General features: G+C 39.8%; 1 protein-coding gene across 26 annotated transcripts in view; it reads left to right on the plus strand.

Annotated features, from left to right (window-relative positions):
- The window catches only part of KCNMA1 (potassium calcium-activated channel subfamily M alpha 1), a 505618-nt gene that overhangs the window by 417874 nt on the left and 60863 nt on the right, over positions 1–26881 (plus strand). For all 26 annotated transcript variants that reach the window (XM_056351515.1, XM_056351517.1, XM_056351514.1 and 23 more), the window contains one exon: positions 16141–16234. In XM_056351515.1, coding sequence (XP_056207490.1) covers positions 16141–16234 — 94 coding nt within the window. The remainder of the gene's footprint in view (positions 1–16140; positions 16235–26881) is intronic.

Genomic DNA, 26881 nt, shown 5'->3' on the forward strand with positions numbered 1-26881 from the left:
GCCATTCTTAGAACTCCCTAAACTTCATTTCGCCTCTCTTTAAAGCATGGGACTATTTTATTTTTTGTTTCAGATCTCCCCCGTGATCACCACCACATGTTATATTTTATTGTAACACGGTCTGTGGAACTTCTCTTTCTTCATTCTTTCTTTTCTGAATAATTCTTGAAAGCATTCTCTCCTAGTCGAATGAGGATGCTTACCCTGGTTTTGGATTCAGGATTTCCAGCGTTGCTGTGCCTAGTACCTAGTTGAGCTTTACTGGTCTCTTTGGTTGGCTGGTTGAACTGCAGTTTTACGGGTAGTTCTCCTTCTAAATAGAAAGTTCAGCTCTTGTTTTGCATCTAAAATTGTAGCTTGAGGGAATGGAAGAATCGTACCTTTAGGCTCTTATATCCAGTCTCAATACTCAAGCCCCGCATACTTCTCAGCGAATATCCTGGAGTTGTCCCTTGGGTCCCCCAGATTTCCTCAGCGGTATCCTTGAGTTCTGCCTATGAGGAATATAAAATATGTCAAAATATGCATTTGTTTTTAATCTGCCTTTAGCTTACAAGCCTTTTGTCTGCCCTCTTCTTTCTCCTGAAGCGGGACAAAATAAAATCCTCAGAGGTAGAGCTCCAAGCAATTTGCTTTCGGAAGATTACTTTCTTGACAGCTGTCAGTGTCCCCTGAGCACTGGATTTCTGGATGCTTTCAGTATCTGACTCTCAAAACATCTGGCAGCAACGCTATTTCCAAACATATTGACATCCTGTGGCATTTGTGGTTGATATAGTTACTTTCAGAGTAGTAACTGACCCGTAAATCTTAGGAATCTTATATATCAGTTTTGTCTTCGTTGGAGAGAGTTGTCGTTCCTCCTCCTCCAGGTGATTGTGGACTTTCATGTGAAATCAGTGTGATAATTATAACAGAAATACTGGCGCTTCTTCAGTGGCTTCTGCAGAATTGTGTTTCTGTATTTTTTCTTGTCTCAGTCTTCGTCCCTCCTTATCATGCTACCTGCCTTGAAAATTAGCATCATCTGTATTTAACCCTATACTCACAGAGAAGTGATTTCCCTGGTGTAACACTGAGCACGCCAGGCATTCTGCAGGACATACCTAAGCAACCTGAGCAGCTAATTCAACACTTGGACAATCCTCTCTTAATTCTCCGCTGCCTTCTTTCCTCTCCTCTTGTGTCCATGCACTGCATACTGCCGGTGGGAGTGCTGCTGTTAGGCTGCCTTCTCCTCCTCTGGTAATGGCCGTAGTCTCGTCAGGCTCTGGTTAATGAAACCAGAAGTACTAGCACAGTGCATTTACCTTTGATGAAGTTTTCTTTCTAAAGCTGTTCCTTGTCATGGGCTGTGATTGCTTTGCGTGATCTGCCTGATCCTTGTCATGAACTAAGCAAGCTTGACATCCCTGTATAGCTTTAGTAACAAACTGAAAAATGAAAGGACAAAACATTATTTATTTTTTTTTCAAAGGTGGCTATCAATTTAGTTTGGTAGATTCAATATCCTTTGCTTTTTTCCCCTCGTTTGGTAGTCTGCATATTTTTATGCCATTATAGTTTGTCTTACACAAAGTGAATGTGAGAAGGCATGCGTTTCCCTCTTACAATAATTCTGAATATTTCAACCCTATCTTCCATGTGTATTTCAGTGTTATCAGTGCAGTATTTTTGAGTATTCAGTGGGAATTTAACAGTCGTGGTTTTGTTTTGTACAGAGGTATTTTCATCCTATTTAGGTTTTATTTGGAAAACAGGATCCTTGCTAAAGACATCCAGCCTTTTGTGTACTCTCTCTGTTAGAGATCCGAACACTGTTGTAAGTAAAGTTGTTATTAGTTATCACTGCTGAGTTTCTTATCTTACGCTTTATTTTCCACCCTTATGAAATTGCCAGCCCTCGCTTCCCCATAGCAATCGATTTCAGCCAAACTACTGTATGCTTGGGCAGAGACGGGAGTATTAATTCTTTTGAGTGTTTTTTTGCTCATACAGTCAGAAGTAGACATCAGTTTTCCATATTTTTTTTTTAATATTCTTCTTATTATTGTGGTGTTTTACTTCTTTTGTTTTGCCATTGTGTACCTAGAAATTATGTGCCGTACTTTAATTTTCCATAGCATTGAATTATATATTCCATCTCCATTTTTGCTGTTGCAACTTTTGGTATTATTTTATAGATGTAATCTTTGTTATTCGTATCTTGGTTGTTTTTATATTTGTATTTTTATCAGATGATATGGGTTTTTTGGATACATCTGTTCAGAGAAAAACAGATCTTTACAAGAATGGAGTACGTTGTAGAACTTGCTAAAGTAAGGAGTACTTAGGAAAAAAAATATACAGATTTCTTAAGGTTGTGAAGTATGTTTAACCTTATATCTGTAAGTGGTAAAACCAGCATAGGTTTCAATAGGGTTTTTTTTTTAATCCAACGGCTTCTGTTAATCCATTTGATTAATTTGGATGTGGCTTAAAGTACTTTGAGTAAGAGAATTTGCTTGTCAACAATTCGCATTCTCCTCCTTTATGAAAGCTGTGCTTCAGGTAACAGAGTATTATTAAACTGCAACCGATATGCTAAAAATCTGTCTTCTGGCAACAACGTTTCGATGTGTAAGAGCCGCTGAGAAATACGGTTCTATACTTAGGCAGAGATTTGAAGTCAGAAAAGCAGCGCTTGGGGCTTGAAACTCCATGTAGCCAGCAGGTGGTGGTGGTGGCTTAGGAATAAGTGGTGGCTGAAAAGCCTCCAAGAACTTCATGTATTGCTTTTGTGAGGAAACAATTTTATTTATAAAAAATAATATTTTAAATGGCTCTTTTTAATTGTATAGAAGTGCTTCTGGGTGGGTATATATGGTGTAAGCACCGGTGTATAAAGCCTGTGTCTATGTAAACTTGCACAGCGTTTTATGCTTAGTTTACATATGAAAATTAAATTATGACCTCAGAGGTAACAGTCGTGTGAAGACCTCCATCCCAGAGGAATATTACAGCTGAACCTGAAAGTGTATTGAGGATCACTGAGCCTGATCCTATTAACATTTAATAAATGGAAGTTTTTCCACTGATGTGGATGAAAGCCAGATAAGACTGATGATAAGAAAGCCAGAGTTAAATGTCAGGATTTCAATTCTTCTTGTTCAGAGACACAGACACTTCTACACCGTTTTGTGCAAGGGTAAACAACAGCCAAAAGGGGAAAAAAAATCAACAGTACTGAAGTTTTAGAAGTTTTGTAAAAAAATATTCCAATTTATTGGCGGCATATTAACCACCTAGTAAAAAAGCCAGACTGAGCAATATCCTCTACATTGTGTGTTTCAGAAGTAAGACAACTCACTGGGAAGTGGAGGAATATTTAAAAAAAAAAAAAAATAATAATCCTGGGAAGTGAAGAATACAGTCCCCTAGATTTGTAAGATATTTATGAAAATCAGTTCTTTACTCGACAATTTACTCAAAATGTACTGGCAGGGAAACGGGTATGGGGACTTAGTGTGCCTTCTTCAGGAAACGTGGTAGGGGAAGTTTATCACAAATTTATTTTTCAACTTGTCATGGTCAGGACAGAGAAAAGGTTATTTCAGTTTAAAATTTCAGGATAAGCAGATTGGAATTATACTGGAAATGCGTATTTTTAAGATGTTGAGATAAATTGGCACTTTGAACTGGAAAGCAAAGTGATAATTCTAATTGGATTTCTGCAGGATGAAATCCACACTTCCCAGTGTTGGCAGGAAGGAAACAGTTGCAGCAAGATGTAGCTTAAATTTTCAGAGCCTTGCTCCAAAGAAGCTGGCATATAACCATCCCTGTCCTATCCACTGAAATACTCTTTCTGAGGAGCAAAACCAATGCAATAAATACAAGATTTCTAATCCCAAGGAGCAGAGCAATCGCCAAGGACTCCTGTGCTTACGTTTTCCCTTAGTTACTTCTAGGCACTGTATATTTTCCCACTGAATGTAATGGAGCTGAGGGAGTGTAAGCAGTGAAGTGTTCATAAGCACAATGGTGAGTGGCCTTTCCAATTTTTAAATTTTTTATGTTTTTTAAATGGGAGATTATTTTTTGTCCTCGTAGAGAACTTCACTGGTTTTAGCAGTGACTCATCAGATGGTGAGTGTATTCAGTTACAAAGGGGAAACGTGTTAACTTTGTAAAAACAGGACAGGTTCCTCCTGGAGTTTGGCAGAACTGGCTAAGGACAGTCTGCCCTTGTTAGTGCTGCAGCTTTCCCTCCGTGTCCCTTCCAGTGTGTCTCCAAATCCTCTTTGAGGCAATAGGACAAAGGAGGAGACACTTTGGATTGCTGTGCATTGAGACAAGGGTAGTCTATGACAGTGCACTGAATTACAACTGTGGGTGTGGAAATACTACAGTTTGCTGGGTGTTGCTACTGGTAAAGAATCCTCCAGAGATGTGCCTTTTGGCTTTACGTGTCATACCTTGGGTCACTGTCAAAAGACCACTCGTAAGGGAATCGGCGTCCTTTAATTGACACTGCATTTTTTTAAAGAAAGAAAAAAGAAATACAGAAATAAAAAAGCTGTTACGGTTATTTGTTGTTAGACATACACTTTCATGTCCAATTAACAACAAAAAAATCCCCATCAAAAAGTGTAATAACAATTTACTCTTATTGCATATGCACGTGGTATGTTTTTATGGAATGAATTCCAAATAGTGATAGCAACCTCACCATCTTATACCTGGTAGATCTGAGAGTATTAGTGATTAACGACCACATTTTCCGATAATTTTGTCACTTGAGTCTTAGCAAGAGCTAAAAGGAACTCCATTAAAATGGAATTGCAGTTTAGACACATCTCCCTTTCTTCATCCTTTCCCCAAATAAGCTTTACCGTACCCCAGTAGTATCCTGTGTGGGTGCAACATGTGGAGAAATTAATTGGAGAATTAAATGGACGGGGGGAAAAGGGTCTACTGACGGGTGGTTTTTTTTAACTTTTCCTGTGATGGTTTTCCAGCAAGAATTACTTGACAAACAATTACAGAGTGAATCAGAAACTGAAAAGGCAATGGAGAGTGGGGACTCAAAATGAAGAGAAATGTATGAGGGAATACTAAAATCTGAATCGGCAAAGATGTTTGAGGTTCAATGGACCTATGACTTAGTCTCAGTATCAGTTAGAATTTGATTAGGCATTAAATGAGGTGGCTTTTTTCCTACAGTGCGCGTTTGTCAGGGGAACAGGAAGGTGGTTGTTGCGTACAAATAGCATCATGTGGTGTACGTCCTTCTGTACAGGAACGAGAAGCCAGGCCCGTGAGAGCTGGAGCCTTTCTTCCCCGAGTTGCCCAAGCCAGCTGTAAAGCGCTGTGTCCGTGGCTTTCTGCCTGCCCCGTTTTATCAGCTGCCAACCTGAAGCATGGGATAGGAACAGCTCCTGGTCTACCATCTGCTGGAGTCAATGTCAGCGTTTCCACTGACATCGGTGGACTTTAGATCAACCACAATTTCAAGAGCCTTAAACCACTTCTTTGCTTGCTGAAGTCGTAGTAATAGAGAAGTGAAAACAACCGGCATCTCTGTAAAGCATTCATAATTTATTTTAGTTAAATTATATGAATGAAACTGGAGGAGCAAAGGGAAAAAAATACTGAAGTTTTACAGGAATCATAGGGGGTTGCCCAGTGCCTAGGAGCGTAAAAACAATACCCTGGACTTTTTTGACCAAAAGATTCAAGTTAAAAGTTTGCTGGGTTTCCAAACCTTTGCAGACTATATTTTATTCTATACACACGTGTAACCCTAAAAGCTCAGGAACTTAGTGTTTATCGTGGTTTCACAGAATATCAGAGCAGCCATCTAGAATGCATAACAGGATCCAGCCTAGCAACATTCCACATTTTCTATTAACTGTCTTTTGACAGCATTCAGGGGAAAGCAGAGGTGAGGAATATATATCTGGCTGAGTTTCAATCCTTTATGTGTGAGGAGAATTAAGACTGAAGGAGTGTGTATTATTAATGTAAAATTTAAGCACCAGATGCCAATAGGAAAAAAAAAAAATAGAGCAATGCATTTGTCATTCAATTTTATGTGCCTTTAGCCAAAAGGTGCAAGCCTGGGACACAAAGAGAAGGAAAATAATAATAATAAAAAGAGATGTTCCTTGGGCTGCAGTGTTTCAAAGAGAACGTCTCATGTAAGCACCATTCAGTATTTGTAAAATGTTGTGAGATGGTACGTTCTTGATATTCTCGGATCTTGATGTTTTCTTATCTGCTTTAGATGGCACACACTGCAACGAAAAGCCAGTGAGCCTCACCTGCTTTTCAAATGGTGCTAGTATGTAAAGATAAGCAGCATATCTGTTTCTCTTTGTATATATAAAAAAAAAAAAGGCAATGAAATGCATTTCCTCGAGTTTGTAATGCACACAGAAACCAAACCAGCAATCCCGTTTCAGTGGAATTACCATTTCAGACACCAAGCAAACACTGCTCTGCAGTTTCTAAAATTAACATTCTTGTATCTCATCAGGCACCATTGTACTGTAGTTTCTAATCAATGAATTCATTACATCTGTTACCACTAAAAAAATCAAGTAAATTTGTAGAATAAATATTTCATTGGCGTGAAGTGATTTTTAAAGGGGACGAGTAATATTTATTTTCCACACACACACACAAATGACATTCCCATTAAGCCCTATTTCAATATTACGCTAAATTCCAACCCCAACCGACTGGGCACATTTTCTTTTCTGAAACTACCTTTGATAAGAAATGCATTACAAACTCATCAGTTTAGCTTCCTGTTAACAAAGAGACAGCAGCCGTCTGGATTATTCTAGATCCGCAGTGAAACTGCCACACTATGTATGCTCAAACTAAAGCTGTGCAAGTTTGACAAGGGGCAGATGAATCCAGGAGTTATTGTGCAGGGGTTTAAGCCTATGCGGCAGCTGACGGTTGAAATAATCATCTATACATCGCTCTGAGCTAGCTGGGGAAAGGTTGAAGCTGTATATTTTCAACATATCTAGCCTAATGGTTAATCTGTTGTCTTGTACAGGGGGTGCTGGGTGGAATCGCGGCGCTAGCTGACAGTTGGGAGGAAGGGCTGTGGGTGTTTTCAGTTGCCTGATTCACAAAGTGGTAGGTAGCAAAGTCCGAACAGGCTTGTCATGGAAAGAGGGAAGGCACGCTCGCTGTCGCTCCCATCGGAACGGACCCGGGGAGCCAGCAGCTCAATCAACATATTGATTATTTGCATTTAGCCATACAGAGCTGCAGCTTGTCTCCACTCGCCCCCTGAAAGGCCAGCTCTGTGGAAGACATGCCAGATTGCAGAAGGGTGATTGCTCCTTTGGAGGTCAGCTGGGAAGATGCTTAGGAGAAGGAGAAGGGTGAAGTTGTAGGGGGGAGGATGAAAATCTTTTTTTCAAACCGAGGCAGTTGAACTGTTGCAGACACTATCTAGACTTCTCGCGCGGGGTCTGGCATAGCTGTGCAGCGACATGGCGTTACTGGCTGCAGAGATTAAGGGGGTGCAGTAGGAATTAGACTGAAACAAAAATGAAGTATCTGCAAGTGACAGCTCTGGCTGATGGCTGACTGCGAAGGAAAACACTGTGCTAGTGTCTGGCGGAAAACGGTGCTGAAAGCCTAGCAGCTGATCGAGATGGGGGAGGAAAGGAGCAGTGGGTATCAGTGGTGGTTGTTTAGAATGTCTGGTTTTGGTCAGGATATTTTTTTCTCCTTTAAAACACATTTTCATCTTCCCTTCCAGGCAAATCATGCTGAAGCCAGTTTCAGCCATTTTGTTGAAAGCACTGTACTGGTATTCTGCCTTGTTTCATTTAAATTAAAGCTCAGCCCGGTTTTAAGTTATGGCAAGTGTAGGCTCACAAAGAATAAATAGAGATTGCCATAGGCATTAGATTAACTACGTTGGTTGTTTTAAAAATGTTCAGGGAGTTGCAGATTGCATTTCAAATTATCTTCATTATAATAAATAAAACGTATAGAAATAGAAACAGGCATGATTCCCTAATGCAGTCTGTAGGCAAGTGTATATTCACTGAGCTTGAAAGGGAGTTCATGAGAGTGGGGGGAAGGAACAGGAATGCTTGCAGCTTCAAAATACTTTTACATAAATTGCATTCATAGCTCACGTTTTGTAGACCTTGTTTTGTATCTGTCTGATGTTGACAGGTTTCTGGGGCAAGTTCTGCACAGCATTTTCCAAAAGCAGGTAGTGTTCACTCAGGGTGCAATTAGGAAATACTACAGAAAACAGGGAATTTCTCACTCTACTCCTATCCTCTTCCTTGTTGCTTGCTGTTCTCCAAAAGTTATTCAAAATTTGCTCTCGAAATGACCAGTAAGTGTGTCTGTTCTTAGTTAATAATAATGCCTTATGGATACATCACAAGTCTCCCGAATAGTTCTAATGAACTTTGGCAGAATAAAGAATGCAAGCAGCACACTCGTCTAGTGACCACGTGCATTGAGGATAAAGGCATGTGTCATATTAGATGAAAAGAAACTTATCCACGACTAGCGAATAATTCTGTTTTAGTAGACTTGCTGGTGCTGAACTCATCACATACTTGGAAGAGAACCCTTGTGGATTTGGAGATCGTGGTTTGACGTTGCACAGTGGTGCACCAAATTACCCCAGTCCTGACGGTTTGGTTGCCAAACCTACTGAGGCAGAGACAGTACGTGAGGATGTATTTAGTTCCATATAATTCACAGCAATCTTTGTTTCCCAAGTATGTTTTCTATGGAAATCAGCCCACATAGTGGTGCAAGCACCCAATCAGATTATTTAAAGAAATTTGTAATAAAAAAACCTGCCCTTGCTAAACAACAGGATTCTAGAAAAAATGTGGTTTGGATTCCGCACATTATAGTATGTATCTTCAGAAGTGACGGTGTTTCTCACTTAGTTGTGTAATAGTGCTTAATCTGAAAGCACAGTAATACCTTGTGTTCAAAATTGCACCTCTGTGCTTGCACTGGGCGCCCCATGTGTATCCTGACAGGCTTGTGTTTGTGGCACAGTGGGCATGTACAACTTGACAGGCTATTTAGATGAAAAATAACCAGTTTTACTCTTCTAAGGCAGAAAATATGTAATTGTATTAGAGGAACGGAGAAAGATAATCATCTCTACCAAAGATAGGTTGTTCAGCTATTATACTGTAGTCCTTGCTTTTCAAAACCGAGTAAAAAGACCCAAGCCATAAACTGTTGGAGTCAGAAAAAAAGCTTGTCCTATGGACAAGGTATTTCATAGTCATCCAGTGTGGGGCTTCTTCCATTTTCATCTGAGGCAGCTGAGCTCTTGTCAGGGGCAGGAGGTTAGAGTTCATGGGATGAAACTGGTAGTTGGAACTTTGAAATCTGGAATAATTTGACAAAAAAATGGCAGCTCTGTTGTTCCCTTTGTTTAATGTTTTGATTTTCCATGGTAGTACTTACCCACGCTGCTGGAAATAAGGGGAAGTAGGATACGTTTTAAGCAGCTCAGCCTGCCTTCATGCTGAACAAGATCATGTGATGCTATTAAGTACGATGCCAAGCTCAAGCTGTTAGCCATACTGAAAGACAAGGTATTTTAGTTCTGGCTCATGCTGTGGCACTGCAAGCACAAAATCTTGGGAAAGCTTGCTTATGTCTGCATGGAATATGCCATAAACCATACTGTTATAGAAGTTTAGTGCTTAATAGTCAGGTCTGGTGTCTGAAACCATCACTTACTGATCTCCAGAAGAGACTGTAAAAATATTATGATGTTTCTTAAACTTGGTCAGAGGAGGGTGGATATGTATTATTAATATATTTTGGTCTTCTTTCATTGTATGTGAAGATACTTTGTTGTAGGCAGGTGGTTTTATAAAGATTATTTCCAGTATTACTGCCTGTAGTTTAAAAATGGAACTGAGTTGGTGCATTTCAAAGTGTTCAAATATACGCTTGACCAGTGGCTTGCGTAGGGAGATAGGTCTCTGCAGATATATTTTATCATCTGAAAATTGTTGTACTGGAGGGATATCAAAGATGGAAGTACAAGATACGACAAAACCCTTATAACTGAGGTAAGATTGATAATTTTCAAGTACTGTATCCAGTATGATACAGAGCTTTTTTTTTGGCAGTTTTGCTGAGGAAAGATACATGCTACCCTCCGATGATTTAAAATCTTTGTGAACTCTAACGAGTGTCTATTATTATTATTATACTTTAAATGTTACTACTCTTAGTGATGAGCAGAATAACACCATGAGTTAGACTGGTTCTGTTCTCAGCGATTATTCTGTCCACCTCGGTCAGAGCCGTAGCGAGCCGTCAATTCAGAGAGCATTGAATGGGAATGGCTACTTTGTCACAAAATAGTTGGACCTGGTAAAATGTGTTCAAATGAGAGGGAGACAGATTTTGCACTTGAACACAAATGGCAGGTGTGGACGCTATTTATGTGTCTTTCCCTTTCTCAGGTAGTGTTTCTAGCTGATGGTAAACTAGACAAAGATGCCAAAATACATGCTAACCTCCTCAAATAATTTGAAGGTATTGTCTGGTCAAAGTTCTCCATGGAAACTTTAGGACTGTTGAAACACATGGAAATAATGCTGCAAGATTATCAGTCCACAGGCTGCTCCGTACCTCACCTCCTCACCTCATATTACGTAACAGAATATGACATCTTAGTGGCTCCGCAATATACCTTGTTCTCTAAAAGACTACTATTTCAGAATTAAACAAGCATTAGCCAATCATTACTGCATATTTTCACTAGAAAAACATTTTATTGTCTTTTATGGGGGATGGCATTCGTTAGAGGTGTTCATATGGGGGTTTTCTTTAATTAGCTTCGATATATGAGAAATGGAAGACTAAGAACCACATTTTCAAGCCAAGTCTGTATTTAGGAATTAGATTTCTTCATTTTCCTTTCAGATGGGCTATGTGCAACCTCCTGAAATTTATAGTAGTCAGCACCTCTGAATGCCCAGCCTTTTGTGTAGGTTCCTAAAAATCAGTTTAATTCCATAAGTGTGCTTACACAATTTTGAAGTTTTGACCTTTGTTTTTGCTATGATTCCTTATTTATTTTAATAGCAGCAGAGTGCTCTACCTCCCCTGTCATTTTCAGTAGATTCAAAGGAATAAACATCTTTCACAGCTAGTAAATCTCAGAGCCTTTATCAACATGTGGGAAATAAGTGTTGCCTCAGACACACTTACCCTAGGATGGGATTATTGCTTAAAGATGATAATATTGTGGAATAATCCTTTTATAAGTATTCTTTTATAAAAAGCCATTTTTAGAAAAAAACTTAAGAAAGCTGCAGGTATAAACCTTTATTTCAGCTGTAGAAACTGATACTTTAAGCTTTAAAGTCTGTAATTCCACATAATAGCAAAATTGATTCATGCCTGTGGTTTGAAATAATTTTTAATACAAAGACATTAATTTAAATTTTTTCTTATTATTTAGAAGTAAAGAATGCAGCTAGATCAAGTTACACAAAATGTTCATATCAATTCAAGAATGCAAGTACTAATGCACTGGTTGGTGCCAAGTCCACTGAAGGAATCCCGGAACCTGTTCCACTTGTTAATAACCGTAAAGGGAGCCTCTTCCTACCCAACAACCCCTCGCTGCTGCACCTTAACTTACTGAGTTCTGTTGAACAAGGAAAATCTACATACTGTAGATTGCAAAGGGCACTCAGCTTGCCTGTAAAATACCGCTACCACTCCCAAAAGCCCGGGTTGAACCAAGATCTCCGTAGGTAGCCCCGTAGTTGGATGCATAAAGCAATACAGATTGGTTTGTGCATGGTTTTGCAGTCTGTGTTCAATGTGACTATGACATTACTAATGCTCTGTTAAGTGCTTACAGATGTGGGTTTCTCCAGATGTGGTGATTAATACGTTAATCGAGATAGCTAGTCAACTAATGTTTCTGGGTGGTTTGTGCTTTACCTTTCATATGGTTTATTTGCTCAGAAGCGTTTACGTGCTAGGCAGAATGAGTTTACCAGGTATTCCAGTTCACGGGATGTTTGGTAGCATAGGTGTTTTTTCAAATTCCAGCTCTTTTTGGGTTCTACAAAACAGTTTCTCTTCTGGTAGTGACCTCAGCGAGGCAGTGAAGGAGACAAATTTATTTAAAAAATAGTAACAAAATTACAAAGAAAAAAGTTACAAACTTGTCCACTGTTTCTGAAAGACATTCCCTTTATTTTGCTTAAGAAATGGAATGAGGATAAAAGTCAAGTAATATGTTGTTACAGATGTTCAGCTCCACATTAAGGCTCTTAAAATTACCAGCACATCTTAAATCAATTCATGGAACATTGTCTGGAGGTTATGTCATTGAAATAATGAATCCTCTTTACTCAAGAATAATCAAACATGTTAAAATATCAGTGTAACTTCAAATTAAACTCCAACATAAACCGGAGCATCTGAAGCCTCATTAGACTCCTCTGACATTTTTCTAGCACTGAGTCTTCCTGAACTGCAAAACTGTTAAGATTCTCTGCGATTAGACAAGCGAGCACTGGTTGTTACAACAGCACATTAAGCGTTATACTTAGGGGTGTGCAGCAAGCTCTTGAGTTTTGTAAGGACTCACAGGATGGATCGAGGTCTGATTCTGTAAAATTCTGTGTCCAGTTCTTTAAACTTATTTGCAATTTTTATGAAAGCTGGTATAGAAAGGCTGCATAATGTAATATGAGTGTGCTTTAATACAAACGCTGTAGCATAAAGATATTAAAAATAACTAAAACTGGGGACTCATTGTCATTAACAAAAGCACTAGGTCAATCATACGTCAGAGCAGAGTTATGTATCACAGCCCACAATTCAGATATGGGTGTCTTTCATAAGAGCAAGTAAATGTAAGACTCCCTTTTAAATTAATGCAGACACAGGAACCATGAAACTAAAATGTTTTTTTATGGCTTTACTAAAAATTTTGCTGGATCTATTTCTTTAAATATTCAGGACGTTGATAAGAGCATCTGAAAGATAATAATTAAATATGTTCTATATCCTGATGACTACTGAGAAGCCACTTGTGAGGTAGCAGGGCAACACTTTAGGGAACCAAGCCATAGGTAGTGGTGTCCATTATATACCATTCAAATATTTCAGCTTCATGTATTCCCTTCCCCCACTCTTATGGGGCTGCGTTTCTATGCTGCAGACGCCCTGTAAACTCTGCACACAGGTTTCATTGAAAAACAAAATCTTGTCTGGATGTGATATGATTAAGATAGATCACCTTTCATTGCCGCAATGAGAATAAATTGCATCCTTGCTTCAGCAAGGCATTGCTTTAGCAACAACACGAGATCCCTCGGAATGCTTTGCTAACAGGTATTAACTAGTGAGCCACATTAACCTTGAACTTCCCAGGCAGTTGGTGACAGTAGCATAGTTTGAATACGACAAGAGCATACCAAAAGAGGGAGCTTAGTTATTGTAGATGCGGTACCAAAAATAAGGGCAGGCTGCTAGAAATCTAGGTCTAGACATGGTTATTGTGGATGATTACTAAGACTTTGGTTTTGAATTGGATGGCAGGGTAGCGTCACCTGGCAGCACTGGAGAACACAAATGTTGGACCATATAGTACAAAAGATCCTTATTGTAGTAACTTTCAGTATTTGAAAGGATCAGACTGGAGTCTTATTAGCTCGCTCAAAATGTGGAAAATACTCTGGCTTAACAGTGTTTTCTATTGTTCATGGAAATATTTGCAGCTATAACATGATCTACAGTTGACTTGCGTTAATGCAAGATTTTGCACATGGTCCTTGGGGCTATATATCTTCCTTAAACTGTTAAAATAGGATAACAATACACTTACGGTACAATGCTGAAAGTCTTGACAAACATTCTGTAACCCCATGGTAGCAGATGAAATTAAGTGAAATTTAGAATTTTTAGTACCAAGAGAGCAAAACATAGGACTTGTAGCTGGTTTTTGGAAGGATCGTTTTGCGTTGTTATTGTTCCTTTGATCTTTTAAATGGTGGAGTCATCAGATTGAAACTGAATATTTATATCCTATAAAGAACAAGAGCACAGTGTATGTCTTGAAAGCAACCTATTGTCTGTGTGGAATAGCACGCAAATAACTTTGTGATAGACAAGTTTAAGACAACACTAGGCCATTTCCAAGAGAGTGGTTTGCAGAGGGTGTTCTGAAATGCACAAACACTTGCACTTCGTTATAATTAGAAATATAAAGGTATTACTAACAAAGTGATTCTGTGCATATTCGCTTCACGTTACAAATTGCTAAATATTGAAGTGATCTAGTTTAATCCAAACAAACTATCACAGAAAGAAAATTTCAATTTGTATATTTTTTGAGAATTTTCTATGGGCTTATTTATCACTCAGATAAACAAAGAATGGTACTTGACTAATCATCAATAAGCATTTCCACCATAGGACTGACTTGGGGGGGGGGGGGGGGGAAGAAAAATCTAATGAGAAGGAAGTGGCTTTGGCTTTGAGGATGCTGCCCAAGAAGAAAAGAAAGATAAGTTAGTGAATTAAGTTATTACCAGTGTCAGTTGGTGCTCTGATTTATTACCTTTTACACTACTCTTTGGGGCATTTATTTTGGGGTTAGCTTTTTCTTTTTTTTTTTGGCCTGTTTTGCTTTTGCAATGCTTACTTTTGTTTTGATGCCCTTGCTGTGTCAGGTGGTGCCAGGTCATTTAAGAAGATACCACATCTGTCTTTTCAAGGGCCACTCCTTTGGTCTCGACCAAGCAAAATGAAGTTCCACAGCAGACTTGGGCAAACAGACATGACAGGCTAGGGTGCAGTCTGTAATAAAATGGTGTTGAGGAGGGATATAGCAGAAGGATATTACTGAAGTTCTTGCTAGATAAGTCTAGGGTAGGTGACATATACCCAGGTTTTGGGTTTGTTTCTGCAGGGCTCATGGCAACTAGATTTTTATTTTTTTTTCCAGCCTCTGCTTGTGCACTGCTAATGTGTGTTAAGCTCTTTTAATATAGCTACTACTATGGCTACTAATCTCTTTCCTTTTAACTTTAAAGTAACAGCTTCCTAGGCATCAGTTATATTATCTTCTAGTTAATTTTTCCGTTAACAATAGGATAGGGAAAAAAGTGAACTTTTCCTTCTTTATATTAGAATAATTCAGCATCAGTATGATTTTTAGAAAGCAGGCATAAGAAAATTCCCTTTGATAGCACATGTAAACCTCATGCGCAGGTTATCAAGCGCAGTACCAATCCTGAAACAGGTGATGGTAAATTCTTATAGATGACTTGTTAGGAAGCTGCATTTCTTAAGCAATACTTATTGTGACATAGGTTATCCAAGAGTAGTTTACGATTGGCAAAACCATAAGTGATTTTACATCTGGAAATTGATCTGTCATTGAAAATGCACCTCATCCTCATTAAAAGATTGCATAACTCATGCATACTCTGTTATACAGGTATTGTCTCCCCACTTCCATTCAACCTCATTCTGTTCACTCCTGTTAAAACTGGCTTCTGTGAGAAGGGTAGAGCGACGAGGTCTGACTTGTGCTGGAGATCCGTGCACAATGGCAGGCTGCGTTCACATTCCCGACTAACTGAATCATTGAACATCAAGGCATTGAATATTTTACATCTCTTCATGAAGACTCTGTTGTTTGGCATGTGAGAAGCAAGAACCAACTGGTGTCTGGTTCATTAGCAAAAGCAGGCTGGCAGCTGTTATGTTGGTATTGCAAATAGTACTTTATCTTTCTGGGAATATAGCAGAGCACTAATTCTACTTTTCTGTAGCGCAGATTAACTGAAAATAACTCTTAAGAATAACCCGAATGTGGTCATCCCCCCCGCCCCCCTTTGTTTTTGAAGTATGAAACCAATTTGAACGCCTGTGTTCAAAACCCTGGTATTCTTCCCTGCTTCTCCTTCAAACCAATCTCTTTGACTAACATGTATTTGATTTTTATTACTGTTGGGCTTATGTTAGCAGTGAAGTATCAGTGCGTGAATGGACATAGAGTGTGTGTTCTTTGCTACTTCACTTGTATTTCATATTGCACTTCGAGCAGTACTTAATCTCATGAGTTCCTTATATTTCCAGTTGAAGATGAGCAGCCCTCGACATTATCACCCAAAAAAAAGCAGCGAAACGGAGGCATGCGAAATTCACCCAACTCCTCACCCAAACTGATGAGGTAAGACTGCGAGAAGCTCATATCTTCATCTCCTTCCTTCCTTCCTCTTCTCCTCCCCCCCCCACCCCCCATCAAAAATAAGGGGAGGGGGTGGGGAGAAAAAAAAAAAAAAAGATTGTTAGATGGTTTCTGAAAGGCTGAAGTATTTATTCTGTCAGCTTGTCAGCAGTTAATGATAGAGCTGAAAAAAATTCTGTCATAAAAAAACAGTTTGAAAAGCTGTTTGAAAAATACATAGGCTTTAAAGTCTGAGCTGTCACCCTGTCCTGTCCGTGTGTAGTTCTTAAACAGCAGTGGCACTAATGATAGCGGGAACCAATCAGGGGAACTCGTGTGGTTAGTTTGCCTCCGGCAATTCTCTTTTTGTTGGATTCCCTCGGAGTACTATTTTCTGTACTTAAGGCCATATGTGAGATGTATCATCACAATCAAAAATGAACCTGAATATTACCTTCCTTTTATCCTGTCGATTGAAATCAAATTTCTGTTAATTGATTTAGACTGATAAAAAAGTCTAATAATCTATGTACTTGCCAAAGCAAAGTTCAAAACTAATGCTGTTTTAGTCAGGCTAAAAGCACATTAATTATGAAATACAGGGATTTTTAAGAGGGTATAGTATATACTTTAAAAGTGGGTGATGAAAACATCATCGTGTTAGTGATATTTTTCCCCTGTTGCTATGTGTACATTATTTTACACCGGTATGCCTTTGTATAACTAGGTAGTTTCCTTGCCTAGGACAAATTACCTCTAAGAGATTCGTTAAAACTAGAACTGCAACACGAAATTGGAATCTATTAAAATAATAGGGCACCTGCATTCTGTCTCGCTGCGCTTCACCCTTTGCTTTCTCAAGTCAGTCAGAACAGGATCAGGTCAGAGACATGGATTTTTCTGCAAGGAGGCTGTTCCTGCTCTGGTTTTGCATATCTAAAGTAGCCAGCGTAGAACCTCAGTCCATAATTGTACCCAGAACTAAATACCATAGCAGAGATTTCCCACTGCATAGATAGATAAATAGATAGAGAGATATGCACACACAGAGAAAAATGTAAACTCATTTACATATATAAACAGAGTCATGCAGTTTGGGTGTACTTGTAACTGTAATTGCTCTGCAGTCACAAAGGTTAAGTGAAAAAAAAAATTAATATATAGGTCTTTCTGTATATAATGTCACTCATGACATTGCTTTTATTGTTGACAATGCTTTCATTCCTGTAAGAATTCTGGATACACCTAGGCAATATTCCTCTTTGTATTTCAGTCAGTAGACTGGAATTTTCTTTGGCCATTTCCAGAAGCATCCATATTTGTTTATTGTTACTGCAATACAGGGCATATTCAAGGACATAAGTTCTACAGGTCATCTTCATCTCTGTTTCAGCTACAGAACCAAAAGTGAGATTGATTCGCAGAGGAAAATGCACCCAGCTGTGGCTTTTTTTTTTTCCCCTATTGACCATCTATTTCTGTTAAATGTATCATTAAAAGTTCTCTGCCTTCCCCTTAGCTCAGCCTTGCCCATATGACACTGATTTACATGCTTGTTTACAGTTTATGAGGAAGAATAAAACGAACATACTGGCAAGCTTCTCATTTTTATGGTGCCAGTTGTCATGCTAGCATCATTTTCAATTTACTTACCTTTGGACAGTCGTCTTATCTGGTGCTAATGGTTTTAACCACTTCAAGTTTAAACATGTGGGAGATTCCCCCCCCCCGCCCTCAAATCCTAATTTTGGGGAAGTAGAAATAAAAAGAGAGGGAGAGAGAGAGAAAGAGCTGAAACATTTGGAGCTGAACACACTGTCCCTGTTTGCTATGTAAAGTATGCCTCATTTCTTTGATCTTGAGTAATAATAATTCTGGGGAGTTATACTGTTTTCATATGCTTCAAAGCTGTGTCAAAGTTTTGCTGCTTAAGGGTACTTCTTTATTCTATTGGCTCTTGGGTACTGAGATGACAGGTCCTCTGTACTAGGTGCAGGCTTTTTCAAGTCATAGCCTTCAGCAAAACATCAAATTACCAAATACAGGGTAACATACTTCTACACAAATGCCTTTCCTGTAGATATATTATACCATATATATTAAATACTTTAGTGTTACACGGTACATTTTATGTGCAATAGAAAGTGATGGTTTGAGGTAGCCTTAGGGGTACTTTTTTCCACAAGCAGAAAAAGCTAGTGTATACCGTATCAAGTATGGTTTTTACAGGACTTTCTGCCCGAAGGCCTTTGTAAATAAGTAATGATCAACAGATTGGCTGTGGGTTTTTGAAAAGCATGCCTGTGTCAGTTTGCATGATGGGGGAAGATTTTCAAAGTAGAGCCTGCTTTCATTGCCTGCTGAAGAGGGACTGAGGGAGAGTAGTCGTCCTGAGCCTGAGCTGTCTGCTCAGTAGCACATCAGAATTGCTAAACACAGGTCGAGCAGTGAGTGGAGAACTTGCCAGGCTTCCACATCCAGACATTGTTTCCTTCCTCCCTTGCTGCTAAATTTATTCACCAGCCCTGTGTTGGCACCCTCAGCCTCTCCCCGGACCCAACCGCCTCCTTGCCTGACCCTTTATCCACACTGCCTTAGCTTTGGTTCAAGGTGCAAAATAAGGCAACGTGGATGGAAGCAGAAGAGGACTCTGCTAAGCTTTGTGTGCGATGGCCAAACACTCTCCTCCTTCCCGAGAAACAAAGGTGGGCTGTATTATCTGCTGCTTTGTTTCCTCGTAAATTACCTAAAGTGACAGGTACTTGCTTTCCTGCCCAGAAATCTTTACTGTATGTCAGCTGAAAGTACACCAGAGGTAAATCAGCTAAAGCACTGTCATGTCTGTAGCTGATATTTATCTTTGCAATGTTTTTCCTAAATTTACTTTAAAAGCTCCTTTTCAAAGCCAGCTTCACCCCCGTCCCTCCCACAGAAACAGCTGGTGACTGTGCGGACTTTTTTTCCTCAGCTGTAGTCTGGGATCTAGAGGGGGCCTGGGGGACAAGAAGGCTGGAGCATGTGGAGGAGGAATACGTGTAAAGGTCAGTTATAAATTGTAATCAGAGTCGTGACTTCAGAATCCCATTCTGAGCAGCTCTACAGTTAAGACAATGTTGAAGACGCTGTGTAGATTTTAGATTTCCGCAGGGGTTGGGGCAAGTCAGGGAAGAGGGTGTTGTGCCATGAGATAAAGCTTTATGACTTCTGCTGTAACTGTAGTAGAACCGAGGACATAAGCAATACCATAGGTACTCCCTGGGACATCACGGCAAGAGGTCTGACAGGTGCTTATTCAGACCTGCTCAGAAAGTGGGCAGTTCTGAGATTTTCTCACGCACAAGGAGAAAGCTACATTACCTAATAATGATCCAGGTAGACAGGGAAAGACATCTTTTTGACGTTATTGTCTCTAAACGCCAATAAATTGCTAACCTAAATAACTAGATGGTAGGCATACAAACATTCTTTGTATACGTCACAAACGGTCGGGATTCACGTTTAGGAAGTCACCGTTCTGAGTCCTGCATCGCATCAGATGACACGAGCAGACTCACACTGGTGCAGCAGTGGAAGGGTCTAATCAATCAGAAACAAATCCTTCAAATTCCAGCTAGAGCTACAAATGCAACTTAACTAGAAAAATACTCTGCATTGTCATGGTTATTTCGATCTGTTTTACATCAACAGAAGTCTGTCCCATTTAACTCACAAGAACCATGGGTATAATTTCAGAATAAACTCTGACAGGAAAGAACGGGCACTTCTCCTGTGGAGACATGAACACCAGGACATCCTATTACAATAAAAAGTAAAATTCAAATAGGCAGTGGAAGGTAAAGGAAGGCAGGCTCTAAGCAGCAGAGTAATCACAGATCAGGCCTCCTTCTTCATGAGATGGAGAAGGAAAGTAGAGCCAGTTGATGCCTCTGGTGTCATGCAGTGATATCAAGTCACCTGTTCATCACCTCAGAGTCAGAGGTTTTGATGCATGTTATTGATGAACAGCCACGTTAAATATGAGGAGGCTATGTTGCCCAGATATCAAATAGCAAAGCTAGTTTTAAAAAGAAAAATGTGTCATTTTGGATTCCAGAATGACCAGTAAAAATGTGAAAATCCCTGGATATGAATCAAAAAAGCCACTTAAAAGGATTGTTTCTGGGGCTCAAGTCTGCAGTTAATGCTTTGGTAGCTGCTACTGCATGAGTGGAATACACTGACTTGAAGGAAATGTCAGCCCAGCTGAGTCAAAGTACCTCTTAATGCAAGAACAAATAGCATGTGACAGGGCCCAAGGGGCCTGAAAGGCAAACAAATAGTTTGTCCCTGTCCACTCTGAATGTAGTGGTGTAGTTGACATAGGCCTCTAGACAAGTAGCATACTCAGCAAAGGGTCATTATCATTAGTGTCCCTGATCACATAAGAATCAGAGGCATCAGAGGACACTGGGTTTCCAGTGTGTTGCCAAGGAGAATTTCGTAAGCCTGAGGATTGTTCTTGATCAAGGATCTAAAATAATTCCCAACCAAACCATAAAACTTGCTCAAAGACTGTCAAGACCCAGCTAAGTGACACGGAAAAAAGTGAGCTTTTTGGCATACCTTTCCAGAAGCCTAATGAGATTATTTATCTGAAGTTCAGGGGGAAACCTCCTGTCTTTTTTCCTGAAGTTGGATATAGGATGCTAAGTAGATGAACAATGGCTGTGCACATTTATCTCCTCCTCTGCCCATGCAGCTACATGCACTCAAATGTACACATGTGTTTTTGCTAGTGCCATTCAGGATGAATTTATCTTGCCCCTGCCAGTGCTGCCCTTCCGTGAGCTGAAACTGTGAGCTTTCTCATAGGGACCAGCAAAAAATCAAAACCAATGGGTGGGAGGTCTAGGGGGGAACATTTCTCAAGCAAAAACTGGTAAAATAAGTTCAATCTGATCATTTTCCATGACTCCGCTAAACCAAGCATGAAGGTAAGGTCTGAAGAGGTGGAAGCTCACTGATTAGCCGTAACAAATGTTTATATTTATGTCCCTCAGCCTTGGAGAATTCCATCATGTAGTCTAAAAATTTACGTCCTTTGTTAAGGGTTTATGAGGTTAAGTTTATGCAGTGCTAGTTAAGCAGCGATAACTAATCTGCGACACAACAGGTATTTAATAGCACATCTCCCTTCCTGGTTCTGTTCTACAAGTTCACTGCAACAAACACGAGCAACAGAAGTAACTCAGTAATCGGTGTGTTATCTTAGACCTGGTTTTAACAAGGTAATGGAATGAAATGGTTTGGATACTAGGAGGTGGTATATGTTAGCCCCACGACTGTTGCTACCATCAGTAGCTGTGTTACAAACCATGGGAGTAAGAACAGTATCGGACGTATATGTTCATTTATCTATTTATTTATTTATTTTTAGAGTACTGTGGAATCTTGCAGAAGTATTTTTGAGATGAGAGAGCTGTGTCAGGAAAGAAAAGGAGAGTTTTGCAGCAGCAAAAATCAACTGGCTTTTTAATAAAGTTCAGGGTAGCAGAAGATCCACTCAGATCAAGGCAGTGGAAAGAAAAAACTCTTTAGCTTTAAACTGGGTTTTAAAGAAAATAATGTATTCTTATAAACTTTGACTTGCGAGAGTGGTAGCTTTTATCTTAAGGTATAAAGGCTACACACTTCATTTAAGTGGCAAAAAACACTCCTATATTTTATGATGCCACTTAACCGTGGGTTTATTTTTTTTTTTCCAAATGAAAAGTTATTTTTTTTCAGGTACGTTCTCCTACCCCTCAAAGATTGCTGGTTCTGCAGCTTGAGGAGATATAAATGGGAAATATTAAAACCAGAAGACACATTGGCTGCGTGCCTTGTCTCCCCCTCATTAAATTGCTCACATAAAAGTCTAGAAGTTAACCATTTTGTGAGAGGGTTCATCCTTCAGAAGCATATTCTGATCATGTCCTGAGGTATCAAGATACTTTAATGAGCAAGATTCCTATGGTAAACAGCTCTATCTCACTGTCCTTGGTAGTCTTGATAAATTAACGTGAACTCTTCAGCAAGGCTTTTGAGGATAAAAAAACTTCAGTGGCGTCTGGGCAGAGCAAGAGGGAAGGAAGGAGAATTGTTGGGATTCTTAGCGCTGTCATTCAGCCCGTAAGCTAGCACGGAGCGCTGGGTACCAACCACTATGTTAGATAGGTGGTTCTTTGAAGATTTAGGGGAGAGGTCAGGCAGTGTGAGGTTGTAACCAATATTGGGGCAGCTTCTGAATATGACAGTGAAAGCATTTAAGAGTAAACTGCAGGTTTTCTTTCTCTTGTCACACTGGGTTGTCTTCTCTGAAGCCCAGTGCATCTGGGCACTGAATCCTTACAAATTTCATTCCTGATTAACCTGTGAAAGGAAAGATCAGTAAGAGAGTGTCATTAGCCTAACACACGTAGGCAACAAATTCTCATTACAACTTAATGCCATCCACACAGACCACAGAGGGTCACAGGGAATGGCTAATGGTAGCCGACAAATGTTGGGTGTATTAGTCACAAAACATTTGCTGGATTCCATCAGAATGTCGTGACAACCTTCACAGCTAGTCCCAGCGAGCTGCTGCAGTCAGTGGAGTTTGCCGGTGACAAGCCGTCACTCTATCTTGGTTGAGCTTTATAGCACCAGTCAAAGCAGTCAGAGAAGATTGAAGTGACAGAGGCCCACTGAGTAAATAGCGAAACATGCAGCGCATCATGAAATATTCAGCCAGGGTGTAAAAGCTCTAAATGCTTTTTGAATTATTAGCACCTGCACTGGCTGCACGTATCTAACACTAACAGCATGTTAATTGCCATGGTTTGTTAAGGTATTTGTAGGAGAAATTTCAAAGGCACGAGACATTCTCCAGTGTGCCCTCAATCCCTATCTTACCTTTGGCAAGCCCACTCCTTCCCACTAAAATTCAGCGTGTGCGTATACACTCGTGAGCATGCAGCCACCTATGTCGGGTAGGAAAGCTCAGAATCCTTGGTCCAGGTGCAAGGTGAGTTTTAAGACCCTGGATCTGGAGCAGCAGACGGCTAACCATCTTTTGGTGGGCAGCATCCAGATATGTCGTATCTCCCTGAGAAAGGCATAATTGCCAACATTACCAGATACAGGTTAAAGACCAGTTGTGTTGTTCCCAGGGGTGTTTTGCCATTGCATTGATATAAGGAGGGCAGAATAAAAAGTAGCCGAGACATTGTTTTGCTGATGTGCAAAGACTAACAGATTGCAGTTTATTTCCATGCAGCGCTGGGGTCCCCGCTAGTCATAGAGTATTGTTCCCAGTATTCAGCTATACAGAGCAGTTCTGCTGCACATCAGAGAGGTTATGTGCTCTGATGTTTGGTTGCACATGAATGATAGCAAGACATTAAGACAACCATGCCAGCACACAAGGGTATGCTAAACAGTAGTCATTTAATGGGGCAGCCATTTGGCCCCAGTGGTCTTTTCAGTTCTGTCCATCCCCGGTCATTACTCAGAAGTTCCAGGCTCAAAACCTCCAAGGAAATAAGTTTGCAGTAGTTACAAACGTGTGCTAGGAGAGCAGTGCTATTTGGAACGTGTAGTGTTGGCTTCCTCGCAATAGGTTTGCTGGAAGTGGGATTTACGGTTTTGCTTTAGGCTGTTGTCTTCCAGGCAGGCTTTCTGGGGTTGCAGCTGTAGCATGGCATTTAGCGTCCTTTTCAAGTTTAATTGCTCATAAGAGGCATTATGTGCTCTTCAAAAACCTTGAAAAGATGGTCTTTTGCTCTTCAAGTCATGTGTACATAATATCTGCCATAAGAACCAGAGAAGCTATTTTTAAACTGGGGTTATGGATGAGGGAAATGTAACTTTTGCTCCTTTTCTCCCATGCATGCTATACATCCTTGTCTTTTCCTAGCTGGAATGACCAAATGCTTTTGTCATTGCAAGCCATAAAAGCCGACATTGCAATTAAAGGCTATGGATTTTAATTGATAAAAGGTGGTTTTCTTCCTGTAGTTGGGATTTTTCAAGCAGATGACTTCACAGCCCTGGAGAACACAATAGCTGAAGCGCTCATACAAGCATTTCCACAGTGACCTGCCAGTGTGACTCAGGCATGGCTTGACAGAGCCATCGTCATGGGTGAGGGGGGCAGAGAGGCTTGAGAAACGTTCACCCCATGATTTGGCTGCAAGGGCAACAACTGTAGTGTTTTCTGTAATATACATTTTAATGGGAAGAGGGTGTCCAAACCCCTTAGGCAGATTTGACAGCCTTGCCCTCTGTGTGTCTGTCTTAATTACTTTTTACTATTTGCAAAACAGGTTTAGATCATCAGATTAGTGAGCGTGTATATGTCCAAAGTAGTAATGCTATTTGGTTACTTTATTACTTAATAAAATGACCATTTTTTTTATTTAAAACAAAAAGTCCGAAGATCAATTCCATTTTGAAGTACATAAGGCGGTGTATCTTCTAACATTTGAGGACAAAGTTGGACTTTAGTAGTAAACAGTCTTCAACCCTCATAGACATCTTCAGGGATTGCTCTACTGAGAATGAAAAAACATTCATTAAAGAGAGATTAAAATAATAGCTTAGCACAGAAGATTTAAATCTGAAAAACAAACTTTTATGTAAAAAAACACAGATTCCGAAACACAAAGCATTGTTAGTCTTATCACGGTTTCCTTCTCGGGCAATAATTCATTCAGCTAGAGTAAAAGTAGTACAATAGTATCTGTTAGCATACTTTCTTGTGTCCCATACCATCTGCTTCTTTTAAGGCTCCCACTTGCTGTACTCTGAGCAGTGAAGCACAGGATCCAAACAGTTTATCATATTGCAAATAAGTGCATGTATTGATTTTGAAAAAATAAACACCTTTTTTTTTGGTTTTGAATCACAATTTGTTACCTAAAACTTCAGTAGGGGGTTATATCTGATGATTCTCATTCTTCATCCCTTCCATATCATGCTGTCTGTTTAAACCTGAGATAACTAGAAAATATAGTATTGAGGTAAATGTCTAATAAATCTTTGGCACGAGCTACTTTGAATATTTCCTTTTAGGATCCGAGGCGCTTACCCAAAAGAGACCTACACTTGGCTTTAAGCACTCACACACTATCGCCTTATACCCCAAGGCAGTTAACCATAATTCGATGTCAGGTATCTGTTATTAACTGCTCTGTTACAATATTCATTTCAATCTATCTAGTTTTAAATCTCAGAGCAGAAAAGAAACACTGATTAGAAAATTAGAATGTGGCCTTTATTACCAGTTGATTGATTATAGTTTCTTTGATGAAGGGAAAGAGGGAAAAAATAAATCCCTTCCTATAAGCATCTGATTTCTGAAAGGAGGTGGTGAATTGATCAGTGAACTTTGCTTTTGTTTCAGTGCTCTTCTAGGAAAGCTTGTCGAGAAGTGTCTTGTGACAGTTTGGGGAAAACCAGCCTAAACCCACCATTTCTCAGTGGAAGCTCCTGAAGATTCCCAACCATTTGGCAAAACTTCCTTATTTTGAAACACATAGCTAAAATACCCCATCAGAAAAAACCAGCAAGGACAGAGCGCCACAAAATGTTGTCTGAACATTTGTGCAACCTTCCAGTGGGATTGTCTCCATGGTTGCAAACCTTGCTGTACCACAAGCCGCTATGAGCAGCAAGGAATGCCCTATGAGCAGCATCACAGTTAGCCCTCAGCCAAAGCTACCGTGGCTGCAGCTCACTGATGGATGGAGTAAGAAAATGCAGTAGATATTTTTCTAGAAATTAAAAAAAAACACAAACAAACAAACAAAACAAACACAACACCCCCCCACCCCCACCCCCCCCCCACACAAAAACAAACCCACACCAATCAAAACCTCACAACAGAACCCATTGGTACAGCTTTTTCACCGGGAAGCCACCTCTGCTTCCTACAAAAGAGGGAGCGCACTTATGCAAAGGTTTTTTGTTATTAAACCTGGAGTAGGGTCAGAGGCTCCAGGCAGACCCCCAGAGACTCCTCTGCTGCCAGCGGCTTGATAGTGAAATGCACTGAACTGTATCTCTGTTGAGTGAATATAAAAAACTTTGAAAACGTGGTGTTCCTTTTTCCAGATAAGTCTGTCTTATGCCTTGGCCGGGTAGTGCATTGCTTTTTCTTAAGCATCAGAAATTTCTGGTGTAAGTGGAATGTTGTATTATTGGTTTCTCAAGTGTTTTTAAGCCACTTCCCATGGATCTGACCCTGTTTGAGTGAAATGAATGAGAATTTTCCACTGATTTGAATGGATATATAATCAGTGGCTATAAAATTACACAAGTTAATCACCGTGACGGAATTAGAGATTATACCTTTCTTAGGCATGCAAGCATAACTGTTTTAAGCATGGTAACTTATTGTACTCTATTCAGGGTAAATTCATCTCTCTCATACACAGTATTCAAAGTCTGCCTTAGCAGACTATGCAGCAGAGAGGTTCATACCACAGGCTGCAGCTCATGTGCTTTAAAAGCAGGAAACTTTCCAGTTTTGAGAGTTCAGCTAATATGTTCTCGAACAGCTTTCAAAAAGCAAACTGCTTTAAAATTTGGCTAGCTGTCTCAGAGTAGTTAGCATATTCCTACATTGCAAATACTTCCTTCTTTGAG

This window comes from Falco biarmicus, chromosome 9, assembly GCF_023638135.1.
Source record: "Falco biarmicus isolate bFalBia1 chromosome 9, bFalBia1.pri, whole genome shotgun sequence".
In the NCBI taxonomy this organism is placed as follows: domain Eukaryota; kingdom Metazoa; phylum Chordata; class Aves; order Falconiformes; family Falconidae; genus Falco; species Falco biarmicus.